General features: G+C 34.5%; 1 protein-coding gene and 1 non-coding gene across 2 annotated transcripts; both read right to left on the reverse strand.

Moving 5' to 3' along the window:
* Window positions 1-5,731: 5,731 nt before the first annotated feature.
* On the reverse strand, window positions 5,732-5,838 carry LOC128282406 (small nucleolar RNA R71). The gene has a single exon (XR_008272675.1). It is a non-coding gene; the product is annotated as a small nucleolar RNA R71 (small nucleolar RNA).
* A 14,375-nt stretch (window positions 5,839-20,213) lies between these two features.
* Window positions 20,214-21,065, reverse strand: LOC108482310 (uncharacterized). The gene has a single exon (XM_017785433.2). It carries the CDS (start codon window positions 20,913-20,915, stop codon window positions 20,415-20,417), a length of 501 nt encoding a protein of 166 aa, XP_017640922.1. The 5' UTR covers window positions 20,916-21,065; the 3' UTR covers window positions 20,214-20,414.
* Between the last annotated feature and the right edge of the window lie 206 nt (window positions 21,066-21,271).

A 21,271-nucleotide genomic window follows, 5' to 3' on the forward strand; every position in this document is an offset into this window, starting at 1 on the left:
ACATGGTTGTGTGTCACACACGGTTGAGACACACGCCCGTGTCTTAGGCCGTGTGGACAAGAAATAGGCCAAAATCAAGCCATATCTTTCACCCAATTCAAGCATGTACCTACAAGCCATTTGAACATATAACCAAGACATTAAATCATGCCCAAAACATGCATAATAAGACTAATTCAAAAGGCTATTTATTCATCCAACCAATATGTTATATAGGCACCTCAAACACAACCATCAAACATGTCAAGCATATGCATATTTTTCCATAAATCAACCATACACAACTACTTATTTCCATACCAAAACATAATACAATTGACCATATACCAAATCACATCCTAACATACCAAATTGGTAATTCAAAACATACATCCACCTAGCCATATCAACACCAACCATCAAGGCATCAAAGTGCCAAAAGCACACTAACCATAATAACATATATACATGCCAAACATAACAACTAGATCATTAAGCACAAGTCCACCAATGCATGCCATTATAACCTTGACCAAACGTCAAAATCTACCGATATAATTGTTGGATAGTGTGATAAGTCTCCGAAGAGCTTCCAAACCAATCGAGCTTCCGGTACTCTATAAAACATAGGAAAGAAAATAACGTAAGCATAAAATGCTCAGTAAGTTCGTATAACATGAACATAACTTACCATTGCAATGCAAAACTTTAAAATTAAATATGAACCAATCCAACATAAGCTTGGCACAAGCCTAAGCATCATCAACAACACAAGTTACTGCTTAAACACATAACTTAACAAAATCATTACATGGTAAGATAGATTTCATGAACATAGCATATTTAAATTCATACTTTCCATAAATGTGGTTATTCATACTTTGATCATCATCAATTCATACCTTTCTATAAGTTCATAACTTAACCATTGGAACACTTACCGTTCTTTCCCTTTTCATACCCATTGAACCACTTAAAATAATATTAGATATGCGGGAAGCTCACACAAAGTGTGCAAAACATATGGCCAAAACCATTACTTTTCCTTTTTTCTTTACATTGATGCTCACTCAAGCCATAAATAGGTCTGCTCACACAAATTGACTGTTGGAATGTAGCTACACGATTTCTCTTACACAAGCTAACGAGTATCTGCAATAAATGCCAGAACTCAGCCATCAGTAGGACATTCAGGACCAGCACCCGAAACATGGTAACCCTAATGACATGTCATTTGTATTCTATATACTCCTAATGTTCAAACAGGACTCGATAGTCGTCGAAACATCATTGGATTTTCGTCGTAACATGACATGATAAATAGCATAATAGCATATAAATCAAATAATATTAAATTTTAATTTAAACATACGAACTTACCTCAATTTTGAAGATGTCGAAATAGGTCTAACTAATCTGAGGCTTTATATTTCCCTCGATCTAGATTCATACGAGGCTTAACTTGATCTAAATAAGAAAATTCAATCCATTTAATATTTATTATATTTAATTCAATCCAAAATTCATACTTTTGTAAATTTACATTTTTCCCTAATGTTTTAACTTCTTTACAAATTAGTCCTTAAGCTTGTAAATTAACATTTATGCAAATTCATCCACATATAAGCTAGCAAATTACCTAAGGACTTATACAACATCATACAACTCAACATTTCAAAATTTTATCATGGTATTTTACTAATTTTACATATAAGTCCTTAAATAATAATTTCAGCAAAAACCACTTTACAAAAGTTATTTATTTAACAAAAAAGACTCATAATCTTTCACCAAATTTCATAAATCATGCTAGAACATTTATGGCAAAACCCTAAACCTTTAACGATTTTGTAAATTAATCTCTACGCTAGTTAGATTAAGCTACAACGACTTCAAAAACATAGAAATCATGAAAAACAAGTTGAAATTTCACTTACATACACTCCCTCTTGCTAGCCGAATTTAAGAACCCTAAGAATGGATTTATTTCCTTCGAAATTCAGTGGTAGGAAGCTTTGGAGAAGATGAGTACATTATTTTTTATTTGTTTTTAGTTTAATTTACTAATTACTAAATTAACCTTTGTTTTTAACTTTAAAAATCATTTAAGCTATGTCCAAATATGTCCACCAACTAATCAAATGGTCTAATTACCAATAAGCGTACTCATATTAAAAATTCATAACAATTTAGCATCTTTAGCTAATAGTATTATACTTTTACTTTTTTTACAATTTAGTCCTTTTTACTTAATTAAGCATGCAAACTTTAAAATTTCTTAATGAAAATTTTATATGACCTTAATAACATAACATAGACATGAAAATATTAATAAAATGAATATTTACACATCAAATTTGTGGTCCTGAAACCACTGTTCCGATTTACACGAACCAATTAAGCCGAAACACAAAACTAGAAAAACATTTCTTTTGGGGAGAAAACATAAATTCTCTATTCTATGAAAAAATAGGTATAATTTTTATTCTAAAAAATATGTTTATAAGTTGAGAATAAATTCTCTATTTTATTCTGCAGAATAGTAATCTCTCAAAAGTTGTGTCAATAGCTCTACCGGTGCCATCTATTTATAAGAAGAGAAGGTAGGACCCTTATAAAGTTGTAAAGGTTTACTTTAAATAGAAAAACAATATCCTACTTAGAGTAGGAGAATGGTGAACGAGTCACCCTTGTATTTCTACTAGGGTTGTTGCACCCTTCATGTTATATAAGGGATTTTGGGCCTCTCTCACATCGGGTCCAATTACGAATACTTCCTTGACCTTTTTGACCTAGTACTCAATAACATAATCCAACCCGATTCAGTTTTTCTATTTCCCAAAATAAAATTTAATATTTACATATTAAATAATTTTCTTATCCCAATTTTACTTGAGTAAAATTTTGACAATTTTATCCCAAAGAAAATTTAGACAATTTTACCCTAATAAAATTTCGAGAAAATTTGTTCAATATTTCACAAATCAATATTTTTACTATGACTGAATTGTTTATTTTCATTTTTGGGCTTCAAAACAGTCTGAAAACATAAACTCATACTTCCATCATTTTTTTAAGTAATCCTATATAGGATTGAAAATTTCCATTTTCTTTTTTGGAAACTTACATTCATTTCCATATATTTTCATTTATCTATTTCAGAGAAAACCATAATCATTCATGAATGTTCTCATTTCCCTTTTTATATTCATTTATGATATTAATGAGCTAGTTGAGGGACCAATTAGACATACGTAGTTGAGGCTCAAATGATTTATAATTAAGTTTTGTGTCTTTGTCTATTAATTATAAACTCATTTAGCCACGAAGTCATTCCACTATAGTATCATGACTCAGCTTTCCCCAACGACATACCATTACGAAAGTAACTACTCAGTGCTCGTCCAATGACCTTGTCATAAGTGTGTTACCCTTATAGGATATCATTGATCTATTTGAGATAATATCGGTTCTTCCAATATGATCCTATTTTATCTTATGATAGCTATTACATCTTCTTTCATGAAAAAGTCAATCACTATTAAATAGTGATCAAGTTATCCATCACAAAGACGGACGACCCATGGCCACATTTACTTTTCATCAACCATGTAATGTCAATGAGAAGATATCATTTACCCATGTTTTGGGTTATGAATTCCACTGTTGTGAATGACGCTACATACTACAGAAGTCGTACACTCAATGATCAACCGTAAATTATACATATTTTTACCCCACGTTTAATGCATTTTATGGATGATTTCTCATTACAATTAGTGAATCCGATGCTCCTAATGCTTTAATTTCATATTTTATACTTAGGAGAGCATAGGAGAGCGAAAGGAGCAAGAAACGGCCCAAAAAGGGAGAAAATGGGCCAAAGTACGAAATCAACACGGCCTGGACCTCCTCACACGGGTAGACCACACGGTCGTGTCAATTTGGCAGGCTCGAACACGGCCTGAAGTAATCGAACACGGGCGTGTCACACGGGTGTGTCCCTATCGAGCACAAGTTAAGCCCAATTCAGAAAAAGCCAATTTTGAGAGTTTTTAGGCATTGCAAAGCCTATAAATACGCACTAGAGGAGGAAAAAAGGGGAGACGGAGAAAAGGGGTAAGGAATTATCCTAAGGAAGTCGATTGATCCATCTCAGAAGCCAGATTCATCATCAAGACCGAAGATCTCTCCTTAATTTCCCTTCAGGAGTTTTGGGTTTTCTTTATGTTTTGTATTCTTTATTCTTCTAAGATGTTTTCTTATTTAGTTATAAACTAAATCCCCTAAATACCTAAGGGGAATGAAACCTAAGATGAATCTTGTTATTATTTTCTGAATTGTATGATAAATATTTAACTTGTTATTAATTATGTGTTCTTAATTCTTGTTTTGATATCCCAGGATACTAATTCAAGACACGCGCTTATTCAGAGGAGGAATAGACCCTGTCTAAGAGTACATTTTCCATAATTAAGCAGAGTTGATTGAGCGCCTAGAAATAGGGTGACAAGATTTTGCCGGATTAAGGTGAAACCTAATAAGGGGAGCCATAGATCGAGTTAATGCAACCTTAGAGTGTTAATTAGAGAAAAGTCTCGGTTATTCAATCTAGGGATTAGACGTTATTAGTCTTGAATAGGGATAATAACATAACTTAGAATCTCCACAAAACAAGTTGAATGAATAAATCGTTCGATTCGAAGCCAGAATAACAAGTAAAGTCTAGGTGGATTTTTCCTTAGGTATTGTCTTAAGTCAATCGATTTTCCCAAAAGCAATTCCCCAATTCTTTTTTCTCTGCGTTCTTAGTTTAAATAATTAGTTAATTAAAACAAACCCCTTTTATTCTTAGGTTAGATAATAAAAAAGTTAGTTATTACTAGTACTTTTGGTTCCCTTGGGTACGATATCCCGGTCTTGCTGTTGCTATACTATTGTTTGATAGGTGCACTTGCCTTTTCGTCATGATAATAGTTAGTCTAGGTCTGATCTTCATTATAAATATTTGTTACTTGTTACGAATCACGCGATCAAGTTTTTGGTGCCGTTGTCGGGGAACTGAAATATTAGGAACACTAAATTTTTATTACTTTAGCCATTTATTTTTCTTGCAATTTTATTTTATTTTAGTATTTATTAATTTACTTTTTCTCTCTCTTGGCAGGTTTTTATAGTTAATGACTAGAAGAAACCCATCAGGACCACTACTTTTTGACGAAGAAATCGATCGCACAGTTCGTAGAAATCAAAGAGAAATAAGGCGTAGTTTACAATACACGGAGAACGAGCGAGAAGACGATACTCAAACCCCAACTGAAGAGATGGCCGAAAATCCAGGCGATCAGCTGCCTTCTGCAATTGCAGCTAATCCAAATCTTGCTCCACGTACTATGTATGACTATGCTAAACCTTCTTTAACAGGAACTGAGTCTAGTATAGTTAGAAATGCTATTACTGCAAATAATTTTGAACTAAAACCTAACACAATTCAGATGATACAGCAGTTTGTTCAGTTTGATGGTTTGTAGGAAGAGGATCCCAACACGTACTTGGCGAATTTTCTTGAATTTTGCGATACATTCAAAATCAATGGCGTTTCTGATGTGCCATTCATCTTTGTTTATTTCCCTTTTCACTAAGAAACAAAACTAAACAGTGGTTGAGCTCGTTACCACGAGAGTCTATCACTACTTGGGAACAAATGACCGAGAAATTTTTACTAAAATATTTTCTGCCGACTAAAATGGCTAAATTGCGTAATGATATCTCTTCTTTTGTGTAGATGGATTTAGAAACACTTTACGATGCATGAGAGAGATACAAGGACTTACTAAGAAGGTGCCCTCACCATGGGTTACCGCTTTGGCTGCAAGTTTAAACGTTCTACAATGGTGTGAATCCCTCGACAAGACAAATGATTGACGCAGCTGCTGGCGGAACCATCAACAATAAAACTCTAGAAGATGCCTATGAATTTATAGAGGAGATGTCACTGAATAACTATCAGTGGCAAGTTATGAGGACAAAGCCAACAAAAATAGCCAGCGTTTATAACATCGACTCAATTACTATGTTGTCAAATCAGTTAGAACTTCTCAATAAAAAGATTGATAGTTTTCTTGGTTTTACGCAGGTACATCCAGTAATGAGGTGTGACTCAAGCGGAGGAGGTGTGCATACAGAATGCCAATCCTTCAATCCCACAACCGAAGAGGAACAAGTCAACTATATGGGTAACAATAACTTTAGATCTCAAAATAACCCATACAGTAATACTTATAATGCAGGTTGGAGGAACTACCCAAAGTTCTTCTGGGGTGGTCAAGGAAATCCAAAGCCACAAAATCCTCAAGGCTTTCAAAAGCCAACTTATCAACAAGAGAAGAAGCTGAACCTTGAAGAGATGCTCTCAAAATTCATCTCGGTGTTAGAAACCTGTTTCCAAAATACCGAGACAGCACTTAAGAATCAACAAGCATCAATCCAATGGCTCGAAACTCAGATAAGCCAGCTATCTAAACTAATCTCGGAAAGACCATCAGAAAATTTATTTAATAATACCAAATCCAGAGAGCATGTCAAAGTAGTTACACTAAGGAGTGGGAAAGTGTTAGCTGAATCTGAAAAAAAGTTAGCACAAGAAGCCGTGGAAAGCGAAAGGAGGGAAGAAAAACCCGAAAATAGTGACAACCTAGTACTGGAGGAATATTCACCACCGATTCCATATCCAGCAAAATTAAAAAGAGATCGCATTGATTCACAATTTGGTAAGTTTCTTGAACTTTTTAAGCAATTACATATCAACTTACCTTTTGTTGAAGCTATTTCGCAGATGCCTACATACGCAAAAATTTTAAAGGAGCTTTTAACAAATAAAAGGAAGTTTGAGGACTTATCTACAGTAGAACTCAACGAGGAGTGCTCCGCCATACTCCAAAATAAGCTCCCAAGAAAACTGAAAGATCCAGGAAGTTTTACTATCCCTTGCTTAATTAGTAATCTGAATATTGAAAAAGCACTAGCCGATTTAGGTGCTAGTATTAATTTGATGCCCTATAAAATGTTCAAACAGCTTGGTCTTGGGGAACCTAAACCCACTAGGATGAGTATTCAATTAGTCAATAGATCTGTTAAATATCCTAGGGGTATTATAGAAGACGTACTTGTAAAAGTAGGTAAATTTATATACCCTGTTGATTTTGTTGTGCTTGACATGGATGAAGATGTGGAAGTACCCTTAATTTTAGGTCGTCCATTCCTAGCCATTGCTAGAGTCGTGATTGACGTGGGTGACGGTAAATTGGTACTTAGAGTAGGTAACAAGGAAATGATCTTTAAAATTTATGATGCGATGAGATTCTCTAGGGAACAAGATGATTCATGTTATTTCATTGACTCTATTGATCATATTACTCAAGACTCTTTTCAGGAAATTGTACAAGAGGAGATGACAGAACCATGTCCAGCTCAAAACAAGGAGATAGGTAAGGAACCTAATAACCATCCGTCAAGGCAAGTAGAATACGAGGGTATTAAGATCAACAATGAACTTAAGCAAAAACCTTCGATTGAGAAGCCTCCCAAACTAGAACTTAAACAATTACCAAACCATTTAAAATATGTATTTTTTGGAAATAATTCTATATTACCAGTCATTATTGCTTCTAATTTGCATCCCAAGGAGAAAGAGGAATTAATCCAAGTATTAAAAGAACATAAGAAGGCCATAGCATGGAAAATTTCTAACATTAAAGGAATCAGTCCTTCTTTTTGCACCCACAAAATTTTAATGGAAGATGAATACAAACCATGTGTGCAAGCTCACAGACGTTTGAAACCTAACATGAAGGAAATTGAAAAAGCCGAGGTAATTAAACTTCTAGATGCTGGAATTATTTATCCTATTTCTGACAGTTCTTGGGTAAGTCTAGTGCAGGTTGTCCCCAAGAAAGGAGGCATGATGGTTGTGACCAATGAGAAGAATGAGCTAATCCCAACAATAACAGTTACAGGATGGAGAGTTTGCATAGACTACAGGAAACTAAATGACGCCACAAGAAAAGATCACTTTCCCTTGCCATTCATTGACCAAAAGTTAGAAAGATTATCTGGACACATGTATTACTGCTTCTTAGACGGACTCTCTGGTTACTTCCAAATCCCAATAGCTCCTGAAGATCAAGAAAAGATAACATTCACATGCCCATATGGTACGTTCGCTTATCGTAGAATGCCTTTTGGATTATGTAATGCCCTTGTTACTTTTCAGCGCTGCATGATAGCTATATTTGACGAACTCGTGGAAGATATCATGGAAGTCTTCATGGATGATTTTTCAGTATTCGATAACTCTTTCCATCTCTGCCTTAAAATTTTAAAACGAGTTTTAACAAAATGTGAAGAAACAAACCTTGTGCTTAACTGGGAGAAATGTCACTTCATGGTTCAAGAAGGTATTGTACTAGGGCATAAGATTTCTAGTAAAGGGATTGAGGTGGACAAATCTAAAGTAAAAACAATCGAGAAATTACCACCTCCTAGTTCAATTAAGGCTATTAGAAGCTTTTTAGGACATGCTGGGTTTTATAGAAATTCATTAAGGATTTTTCTAAAATAGCTAAGCCTTTAACTAAATTGCTAGAAAAAGATATACCTTTTAACTTCGATCAGGAATGTTTAGAAGCATTTAATACTTTAAAGGATAAATTAATTAATGCTCCAATTATAATTGCACCTGATTGGAACTTGCCATTTGAACTAATGTGTGATGCGAGTGATTTTGTAGTAGGTGCAGTATTAGGACAGCAAAGAGACAAGCATTTTCAACCTATCTATTACGCCAGCAAAACCTTAACAGCTGCACAAGAAAACTATACTACCACGGAAAAAGAGTTGCTAGCCGTGGTTTTTGCTTTTGATAAATTTCGATCATATCTCATATTGTCTAAAGTTGTTGTTTACACTGACCATTCTGCCTTTCACTATCTTTTAACTAAAACCAATGCAAAACCTCTACTCATCTGATGGATTGTCCTTTTGCAGGAATTTGACTTGAAAATTCAGGACAAGAAAGGAGTTGAAAATCTAGCGGCTGACCATCTGTCCAGGCTCGAGAAAACCAATACCAGAGAACTAGATGACGTGAAAATAAATGATTCGTTCACTGAAGAATAATTTTTCGCTATATCTGACTCTGAGGTACCTTGGTTTGCAGACATCGCGAATTTTTTAGCTGCTAACATTATCCCAAAAGGGTTAACACACCAGCAAAAGAATCGATTCTTTAATGATGTAAAAAACTACTTTTGGGACGATCCATTTCTATTTCGCAGATGTACAGATCAAGTCATCAGAAGATCATTACGGGATCAGAAATATAAAAAATATTGGAACACTGCCACTCAAGTCTAGCTGGAGGACACTATAGTGGAACAAAGACCGCACACAAAATACTTAAATCAGGTTTTTATTGGCCATCGTTATTCAAAGACACTATCAGGTATGTTACTTTATGTGACAAATGCCAATGGACAGGTAACATATCTAAACGTGATGAAATGCCTTAAAACTATATGCTTTCTTGTGAAATATTTGACGTGTGGGGTATCAATTTCATGGGCCCATTCCCCAGTTCATTTGGAAATAAATATATCTTAGTAGCAGTTGACTACATGTCCAAATGGGTAGAAGCTCAAGCTCTACCTAGTAATATTGCTAGAGTGGTAGTACGTTTCCTTAAAAATCTCTTTTCGAGATTCGGAACACCTAGAGCAATTATTAGCGACAGGGGCACTCATTTTTGTAATACCCAATTTGAAAAAACCCTTAAGAAATACGGAGTTCATCATAGAACGGCCACCCCATACCATCCTCAAACTAATGGACAAGCTAAAGTAGTAAACCGAGAACTCAAATGGATCCTGGAAAAAACAGTAGAATCAAACAGAAAAGACTGGGCAACAAAAATTGACGATGCCTTATGGGCTTACAGAACCGCTTTTAAAACTCTTATAGGGACATCACCTTACAGACTTGTTTATGGCAAAAGTTGTCATCTCCCATTCGAACCAGAGCATAAAGCTTTTTGGGCTATTAAATTTCTAAACCTTGATCCCGAACTTGTAGGAAAAAACAGGTTGATGAAGTTGAACGAACAAGATGAATGGCGAGCCAATGCATACAAAAATTCACGCCTATACAAGGAAGCAACAAAGCGGCGCCATGACGTTCATTTAAAACAACAGAAACAATTTGAAGTTGGGGATCTTGTCTTACTATACAACTTAAGACTCAAATTGTTTCCCAAGAAACTAAAATCACGATGGTCAGGACCCTTCGTAGTTCAATCTGTTCATCCATATGGCACGATAGAAGTAAGTCACCCATCATATGGTACTTTCAAAGTAAACGGAAAACATATCAAACTTTATAATAGTGAGGATTTTAAAGTCGATGGAGAGGAGCTACGACTCCACAAACCGCCCTGAGCATACTAACAAGGTAACAGTCGAGCTTAGACTATAAACAAGCGCTTCTCGGGAGGCAACCCGAGTACTAACAATTTTAAATTATTTTAAATTCAAATTTTAAACATCTAGGTCACTAACAGAGTATTTGAAGCACAGGTTCCCAGCACCACACGGCCTGTAACACGGCCGTGCTTACGGCCTTGTGTACCAGCACGGAGGGAAACACGGCCGTACGATACGGTCATGTGAAAACAGGGTAAATGATTTCCCCAAAACACGGAATGCGATAAATCCCCACGGCCGTGCGACATGGCCGTGGGTTTTGATACACACACGGGCATGGGAATAGAAACCTACGGGCATGCTAGGGACAAGGCTCGATTCTGTTTCTTCGACACAGACGTGAGACACGCCCGTGCCGTTAAGCCGTGGACAACAATACACGGGCATGGTACCCCAACACATGGACGTAAGAGAAGAGAACAAAGCCAGACACGACTGTGCGATACGATCACGTAGCGACACGGCCTAGACATACGGTCGTGCGATAAGACCATGTGGCGACATCTTAATTCGCGACAAACACGGCCGAGCCACGGCTCACACGGGCGTGTGCCCCGGCCGTGCCACTTTAAAAATTAGAATAATTATCTTATCTTATTTTTCTTTTATTAAGTTTTTTTTAACACTCAATCATTTTTGAGATTCATTTGTTTTCCTTTTCAAAAAAAAAATCAGCTTTCCTTCAGAGTCAAGCTTGCTATCTAGAGTTATCTCCAATACTCGATCTCGCCAATCCAAGGATATTATCCGGTCTTAATACAGGAAGTTTCATGCCTCCCCCTATCTTATTTTTGTACTTTAATATCCATCTTTGTACATTGAGGGCAATGTACATCTTAAGTGTGGGGGGTATTTATTAATGATTACCTTGTTCTCTTGAAAAAGCTCTCATATCATATTTAAATTTTGATTGGTTTATGATTTTGATTGATATATCTTGAATTAAAACATAGGGATTTATGCGTTGATTGTTTAAACTTTCAAACATTAGAGAATCAAGCATGATAAGTTGTTTTTAAGAAATTAAAATTATAGGTTGTTTCCCCAAGTCTAGGTATTACTTTGAATTAGAATTCACGAGTCTAAACATAAAAAAGCCATAATTTTTTTGAGATTTTTGAGCCTTTTGAGCATCTATTCATCCTTTCATGCTCACTTTTATTATTGCTTTGAGTGCGTCAGTATTGAACTGTTATTCTAGAACTTGCTTGATTATGCATGTCGAGACTACACCGTTTGATTTGATATGTCAAAATGATTAAGGCACTTAGGATTAACCCACTCATTCCATGAAAATCCTACCTCTACGATTAACCCCTAGTAAACCCCCTTGAGCCTAACAAGTCATTCCTTGTATTACCCTTAATATTAATCATTAACCCATTATTGTTGAAATCCCCTAAATTAATTTGATCCCTATTTTTGTCGAGATCTGAGCTGGAAAAGTTGCTTAGCTATGTTTTTCTTCATTATCTAACTTGTTCTTAAAATAAATAAAAAAACAAACAAACTATGTATACATATTAGTAATTCCATATTCTGAGAAGAAGCTATGTTGTACGCAAGGGAAGGTTAACTCTTTTTCTAGTTAGGCAATTTTTCAATTCAATCTCGATTCTAACCCTTTCTTTCAGCTTGTGACCACACCCCCCTAACCAAGCCGCACTAAAACCCTCTAAAGACCTTTTAATTGATGTATCATCTTAAATTATAGTGGTAGAGATTTGATTTTCATGCAAGCCTATGGTAATGACTTTTCATTATTGACTATTGAGTGCTTCATTTATTGTCCTTAAACACTTCGAGTGATTTGAGTGAATCTTTAGTGAGGATGTGAAACTCTATGATATTCTGAATCAAAGGTAATTACTTAGATGCGAAAAGACACCTATGTTTGCATGATTAAATACTCAACTTGGAATGTTTGAAACTTTTATGTTATTTTAGTTGAACTCTCAATGTATGATTACCTATGGATTATTTTGAGATATTATCGATAAGAATTATAAGTTGAGAAGAATTTATTTTGATTATGAGTTGAGGATTTTGCTTGAGGACAAGCAAATGCTTAAGTGTGGGGGTATTTGATAAACCGTAAATTATACATATTTTTACCCCATGTTTAATGCATTTTATGGATTATTTCTCATTAGAATTAGTGAATTCAATGCTCCTAATGCTTTAATTTCATATTTTATACTTAAGAGAGCATAGGAGAGTGAAAGGAATGAGAAACGGGCCAAAAATGGAGAAAATGGACCAAAGTATGAAATCAACACGGCCTGGACCTCCTCACACGGTCGTGTCAATTTGGCAGGCTCGAACAAGGCCTGAAGTAATCGAACACGGGCGTGTCCCTGTCGAGCCCAAGTTGAGTCCAATTCGGAAAAAGCCAATTTTTAGGGTTTTTAGGCATTTCAAAGCCTATAAATATGCACTAGAGGAGGAGAAAATGGGAGACGGAGAAGAGCAGTAAGGAATTACCCTAAGGAAGCCGATTGATCCATCTCAAAAGCCGGATTCATCATCAAAACTGAAGATCTCTCATCAATTTCCCTTCAGGAGTTTTGGGTTTTCTTTATGTTTTGTATTCTTTATTCTTCTAAGATGTTTTCTTATTTAGTTATGAACTAAATCCCCTAAATACCTAAGGGGAATGAAACCTAAGACGAATCTTGTTATTACTTTCTGAATCGTATGATAAATATTTAACTTGTTCTTAATATGTGTTCTTAATTCTTGTTTTGATATCCCAAGATACTAATTCAAGACACGCTCTTCAGAGGAGGAATAGACCCTGTCTAAGAGTACATTTGCCATAATTAAGCGGAGTTGATTGCGCAGCTAGAAATAAGGTGACAAGATTTTGCCGGATTAGGGTGAAACCTAATAAGGGGAGCCATAGATCGAGTTAATGCAACCCTAGAGTGTTAATTAGAGAAAAGTCTCGGTTATTCAATCTAGGGATTAGACGTTATTAGTCTTGAATAGGGATAATAACATAAGTTAGAGATCTCTACGGAACAAGTTGAATGAATAAATCGTCTGATTCGGAGCCAGAATAACAAGTAAAGTCTAGATGGATTTTTCCTTAGGTATTGTCTCAAGTCAATCGATTTTCCCAAAAGCAATTCCCCAATTCTTTTCTCTGTGTGTTCTTAGTTTAAATAATTAGTTAATTAAAACAAACCCCTTTTATTCTTAGGCTAGATAATAAAAAAGATAGTTATTACTAGTACTTTGGTTCCCTTGGGTACGATATCCCGGTCTTGCCATTGCTATACTATTGTTCGATAGGTGTGTTTGCCTTTTCGTCGTGATAGTAGTTAGTCTAAGTTTGATATTCATTATAAATATTTATTACTTGTTACGAATCACGCGATCACTTAACACACCAGCTTTTAGTTCCTTATTTATTTGAACTCAGGCTTTTATTTATATCAAAATATATGAGCCACACATACATAGTCCACCACCCACTTAGGATTTAGGTATGTCACACTATGAATGTCACAAGTGAATAAATCCATAAATAAATTTAGGTTTTATTTGTTTGGGTCCTGCCTGATGTACTGTTAGTCCAATCAGTTACATTTATGTCTCTATTGTAATACCCCTAACCCGTATTCGTCGCCAGAAAGGGTTATAGAGCATTACCAGAGCTTTCAAAACATTTACGAATAATTCACATTAATTATTATTAATTTATTGAAATTATTCATAACATCCCTTAAATGGACCCTTGATGCCCAAAACGAGTATTAGAATCGAGTAGGGACTTGATCAAAAACCCCAAGAATTTTTCGTGAAATATCAAAAATTTTCAAAGATGCAAGGCTCACACGCCCGTGTGGTCCAAGGGACATGCCCGTGTGACCCTAGGACACGCTTGTGCTGTAAGCCGTGTTTGAAACTAGGTAGCTCTCTGACTTGTACCACACAGCCAACCAGACACCCGTGTGCTAGGCTGTGTGGTTAATTAAAAATTTCAAAATTAGATGCAGTTTCCATACAGCCAAGATACACACCCATGTTCCAGGCCGTATAGCACACAGGCTAAGACACACATCCGTGTCTCTACCCATGTGCTCAATTCTGAGCATTTTATTTCTCAAATTTAAGATGTAGGGGACACAAAACCTAACCACACGCCCATGTACCAGGCCGTGTGGACAAAACAAAGCCATTTGTAACTTCATTTCTCACCAAAAATTTTTCCAATATCCTGCACCAAAACTTACATCCAAATACCAACCAATTCAATCATTGATTTCAAGCAAATTCTAACATCTAATATGATATATCATTGCATATATAATTATGTTTATAATCTTACCTTAGTTTAACCTAAACATTAAACATCACTTGATCATCCATACTTAACATATATGTATTTATCATGACATAATGCTTTATAAGTACCAAAACAAACCATTACTAGTCATTCTAATAGCTAAATTACAAATATCATATTCAAGCCATCTATGGTCAAGTTAACCTATACATGTCATTGTACTAAAATAAGTTTACTATATATACCAAAACAAGCTTGTGGATAGTGTGATGATGCTCCAACTACTCACCAACCTTTGCGAGCTTCCGAGCATTATAAAACAGAGAAAAGTAAACCTAGTAAGCATATTATGCTTAGTAAGTTCGTATAACTGGAATTAAACTTACCAATCTCATTTATTAAAATTAAACATATAATAACATGTTTCCATCAATTTGGAAAAATTGCCTAAACACATGCATTCAATCAAACATGTTAGTCACGAAATTCTCATATACATCAAGTAAACATAGATGAGCTCATCATGCTATATTCTTTCAAAATATTATTCATTTCATCTCATAATTCTCATATCATGTCAAGTATTTTATCCGTTGAATCATTGAAATTCTGATGGATACTCACACTCAAGGTGTACAATTCAATAACCCGTCAATTCATATTTAAAAGTACCCATTAAGGCACTTAATTAGAAAGCACACTCTCGAGCCACATATCATATAATAGGATTACTTGTCCAAGCTAAATCCTTTTTCCAACATATGCTTATAAGAGCTTAATCAGGATTACCCATTCGAGCTAAATCCTATCTATAGTATATGCTCAAAAGAGCTTATATTAGGATTACCAGCCTAGGATAAATCCTTTATGTAATGAGGTCAATAGGATTACTCGTCCGAGCTAAAACTCATCAGCAACAAATGCAAGACCTCATTTAATAGGGAAAATCACATTTGTCCATCGAAATCCAATATTCAAACGAAACTTAACTCTTTTCAAAAAATATCAAGCATGTATTCAATTCTTATATTTTAACATCCAATTAATTCACATAAATATAAATCACATTTTATACAAATACAACATTCGATTCAACATATTTACATGCTCAATTAAGTTACACGAACTTACCTCGACACTTGTTCGCATATATAGATCTACTAATCCGAAACTTTCTCCTTTCCTTGATCTAACTTTGAATTTGAGTTATCCGGATCTATATAAATGAATTTAATCATCAATTTATCACATTTCATATTCAATTGGACTCAATTTACATCCTAGGGAAAATTACCATTTTGCCCCTAAACTTTCCATAAATTCTAATTTCATCCCTAGGCTTGAAAAATGAAATTCATGCAATTTACTCCCTATTCCAAGCCTAACCAAAATTTCAATATACAATTTATAGAACATGTATTCCATAAATTTCAGAATTTTTCTTCAATTTTCACAACTTTACAAATTAGTCCCTAAATAATGTTTTCATGAAAAATCACTTTGTAAAAGATGTTTACCTATCAACAACCTTTCATTTTCCACCATAACAACATATTCATCCTTGGCATAATTTCTATACTTTGATAACTTTTCAAATTAATTCCCCAAATAAATAGAGTAAACTATCCCGGTTTCAACAATATAAAAATTACTAAAAACAGGAGAAGAAAACTTACCCAATTAAGCTTGATTAATTTCTTCTCTCTCTCCTAGGGTTTCCATGCAAATTTTGGGGAAGATGATATTTCTATTTAATTTAATTATCATATTTAATTTTATCACTTTCCAATTTAGTCCTTAGCTTTTTCTAATTTTTTCGTGGATGAATCATAAAAAATATCTACTAACTTTTGATTAATGGTCTAATTACCATATAAGGACGTCAAGTTTTGAATTCTATAGCTATTTGATCCTTCTAGGTACTAGAATTCAACTTTTGCATTTATGCGATTTGGTCCTTCCCGTAATTAAGCACTAAATTGATAAAATTTTCTTATTAGAATTTTCACATGATATTCCTATCTAAATGCTAACCATGCAAAAATATAAAAATAAATTTTCTTTCCGGTTGAGATTTGTAGTCCTGAAACCACTGTTCCGATTTCACTAAAAATGAGCTGCTACATCTATCTTTTGGAAGTCATCCACTTCGATGCCCAAGATAAGACATCTCCCCAATTGGATGTGATAGATGACATATTAGTCTTTCAATTGGTTTGTATATTTCAATTAGATTAAGGATATGTTTAGGTTCACCTACTAATACAAACTGTCTTTCCATACTACGATCTAACCATGTCATACCGCTTACTATCAATTTAAACAATAGATAACCAATGAAAAACATCTGATTATATTATGCTTTACGTGTAAAAACCATTTGAGGATAACTATACAATGTATATTAATATAATCAATGAATTTGTTTTATTAACCAACCTGTTCGAAAAACTTACAAGTGTATATTGACGAAAATATTGCACTTAGGGTACCAAATCCATCATGAACCTAGGTTCGCTTGTGTTTATGTATGAGTCTTAATGTGTTGGTAGTGACTTGTGTATATTTGTGAAATTGTGAACCTGACAAAATTGTCTATAAGCAAAGACAGAGGAAAGACAAAACTTGTTTAAAGCTTTCAGCAAATCGGTGAGTGTTCAAGGATCGTCATTTGTATGTATAAACGATAGTGTTAATTGGGAGTTTAGGACTTTATTCCAAGTTCTGAGAGTAAGACTTCTTTAAAACTCTGTTTTATGAATGTATTTAAATGTGTGTTTTTATAAACATTGATATGCGAACTCTAAGTTGCGAGCTAATCATGAATAATATTTCGCGAGCTCACCATGAATTGTGAGCTTATGTTTAAATAAATGTTTAACACTATAATATTTATTAATCATTGGATATAATGGCATGTCATAGGATTGTGAGTACTCACTCTTATGTGTTATGATTTAGGTGAGAGGCCTTAGGACAGGTTAGGTGAAATAAGGGAATCTTGAGCCAAGCTCGATTCAATGGATTTGCTAGTGTGAAGGATAATGTTAGCTTAATGGTACACTTATGGGATAATGAGATCCGCTTATCCAACAAAAAAGAACATATGAACAAGATTGTGTTTTCCAAATTATTGTGTTTTACCATTTTAAGCTAACTGATAGTAAGTATCCGTAAACCAAGATTTACGTAAGTATGGTGAACCCAGTTCGCAGTTCAGTAACTTTGTTAAAGCTTTTGTTTAACTTATGTTTTGTGCATGCTATGTGGTTCTTCATGTACATTCACTAAGTTTGCAAAAGCTTACACACTCTTTTCTAAACACTATAGACAACTAGATCGCATGGTGTACAGTGGCGAAGCGAGTGATCCAGACGAGGCATAAACACTAAATAGTTGGTACAAATGAACTTTGGACTAAAAGGTAATATGAGACTCTACTTGGGCGTGGAAATATCTTTCTCTCTATTGGCTTAGTTGATTGTTCCAAGACTTTGTTTATTTATTTATTACAAGATCATGAAACGATAAGACTATAAATATATTCCTAAATGTTAAGTATGTCAACTTTCTATCGCTATGAACCCTTAATAATTTTTTACGTGCAAAATAGGAGATACCCTGCAATGCGAGTTCGCAGACTCTAAACACAAAAGGATCATCTGCAAGGCCTACCCTATTTTAGGAGACTTATTTTGTGAAGACTAAGAATGCGTGAGCTGTGCAAGGGAACGTGAAGTTAAGCTTTTGCAAACAATGTAGGTTCATATACTACTACTACTACTACTACTACTACTACTACTACTACTACTACTACTACTACTACTACTACTACTACTACTACTACTACTACTACTACTACTACTACTATTGTGTCATGAAGTAAGCGATGTGAGTTCGTGAGCTTGTTTTTTTTCAAATCTGAACATATTTGTACGGTCTGTTGGAGGTTCAGTTGGAGTTCGACCGAAGAGTCATTTAGGTGGCCAATGTGGCGTTCCATAGCTCGGGTCCGACGACTGAATCAAGTTTAGGGTGTTACAATATGGGGAATAATGAATTCATTAGTTGATTCGTTAAGCACTATAAAATTATGTTCCTCCTATGCTGTAAATAGTGCTAAAACTACAAAAAAAAAAAAAGGATGAGTAAAAGCTTTAAATCAAATCCATATTCTTTTATAGTTGGTGTGCATTAATCTATAGAATGCACTTGATGGATTGACCTATATGAGTGTGAAGTAGGGTTGTTTCTATGAGATTTATGGCAGAGCCTCATTCTTTATCAAATCCATATTTTTTGTAAGCATGTGTATAGCCTATTAGCACACAATTGCGTCGAACAACAATACTTTAGGTATAATGTGATTGGTGAGAATTTTAATTTAGGCGAAGAATTCTTAATTAATAGAAAATTTATGTTTCACCAATTATTCTATAAATTATGTCTCATTCTTTCTAATTTTGGTTCATATCCTAAAAGACACCAGAGTCAATGCATTATATCTAAATAGTAGATACTGAGTAAAACTTTATCCCTGGTTCTTTTGAAATGTACGAGGGATTGTTGGAAAAATTGAAATATTTCAAAAGAACCAAATCTCACATTCCTTAAACCTTGCTACCCTTGTTTATAAATCATTATACTTTATTAGGTTAGTAAGAACCAAGTTGAGAGGGTAGACTCACACGCATGAGAATTAGGCTTGAATGACCAGTGTAGTGTGAATCCATGTGATATATTGAGGTGTCTGACCTCTTTATTGAATTTTTTAGAGTATGAGACAAATAAATTACTTGCGTAGTAAAATTTATATTTAGCCAAGCCCAGATTCATTGAACATTTTTTAAACTAATTTTGGCGAAGCTTAAGTCCACTTATTTTTATTATTTTTAGTCACTAAAAGTCTTATATATCTTATGGCTCATTTCACTCTAAACAAATCTTTACGAACTCTATCTTCTTTTTTTTTTCTCACTCATTCTCTTTATCTTTTTGAAATTGCTAAATATTTCCTTTTCTGATATGATCTGTTGTTGATTCTTGCTCATATTTTATAACTGAAAAACTCGGATACGTTATATATCTAACATTTCGTTAACTTGGTACAATATTTGCCCAAACGGTTTTCAATTTGGAAATGTCAACTATAAAACAAGATGAAACCAAATATTTCACACTAAAATCCCCCATTTAGCATGGGTTTTATGTCCAAAACTAGATTACTATGGATTCCCTGTTTTTCTTTCCGCCTTAGTCAATTTTTATTTTTACTAGCTGAAGAAGGCTAAGGGCTCCAAATTTGGCACTAACGGATTCCGTGAAGACTTTAAATACTGCCCATTTTATCATAGTTTGGCACTTGCGTTGCATTGATAATGAAAATTTCAGTCTCTGCTTCTAACTTTGGACATAATTGTATTTCTTCCCGCTGCAAACATGAGAAGATTCATTCCATTTGCATATAAATTCTATAATCCATAAACTTTCTAATGAAACCATCTGTAAACAACAAAAATTGCTAAAAAATAGAGAAAAGAAAAAAGAGAGATTCTTTTTGCTTCCCTTTACATGCAAAAAGGGAAAAAAAAAAAAGGTTACAGAAATCAATAAGAATCAAAAGCAACACTAGTTCTTTTTGTGACAGAAGCATAGGTTCTACTTCTTTTAAACAAAGAATCTTGTTTCTTGTTATCAACAGGAGCTTCATCTTTTTCGTCAAAATCATCACAAGGCTTATCTTCATCAATTCTCCCCATCCCCACACTGCTACTCTTTGGCAACCCTTTCGATGATCTCATCTGCTTCAATTGTTCTTGCATGAACATCTCTATTTCATTCCTATGTCCCAAGCTTCTAACCGATGCAGCCCTAATAAGGTCTCTAAGATCTTCATTATCATGGCTAGATGTGGCAGAGCTTGCACTAAAGCTCCTAGGCAAGCCTGAATATTGGCCTGAGTAATCACCACTGCCTTGCCCAAAGCTGACCCTTGAAGCACAGCTTGTCATGCTTTTAACATAAAGATCCCTAGCTTTGCCCAAGGCTCTGAAAGGAATTGTGATGAATCTCACCAACTTGTTATGGGAGTGCCCTTTTCTGCTCATTCTGTAAGTTCTAGAGAAGCAATGATTTTCGGGGATTTGATTAAAAGCAATGAAAAACAAAGAAATTTGGAGGGGAAATTAAAGAGTTAGGTAAGAGAGGTAGAGTTGATTGAAGGTAATTTACTAATTAGTATATCTTTGGAAGGCTTTATAAGGTGGTTGAGTGAGACTGAAACTTCTTTAAATGGAAGGAGTCGGATGCTTTGTTGGATTTTGACCGATTCCCAAGCACGCTGGTTTAGACAATCAAAACAACAAGATAAGAACAAGTATGCCTTCACAAATCCCACATTTTTATAACTATAGATATTTTTTAAAAAGATATTTTATATTTATGTTATGTTTGCATGCTTTTC

Source organism: Gossypium arboreum, chromosome 1, assembly GCF_025698485.1.
Source record: "Gossypium arboreum isolate Shixiya-1 chromosome 1, ASM2569848v2, whole genome shotgun sequence".
In the NCBI taxonomy this organism is placed as follows: Eukaryota; Viridiplantae; Streptophyta; class Magnoliopsida; order Malvales; family Malvaceae; genus Gossypium; species Gossypium arboreum.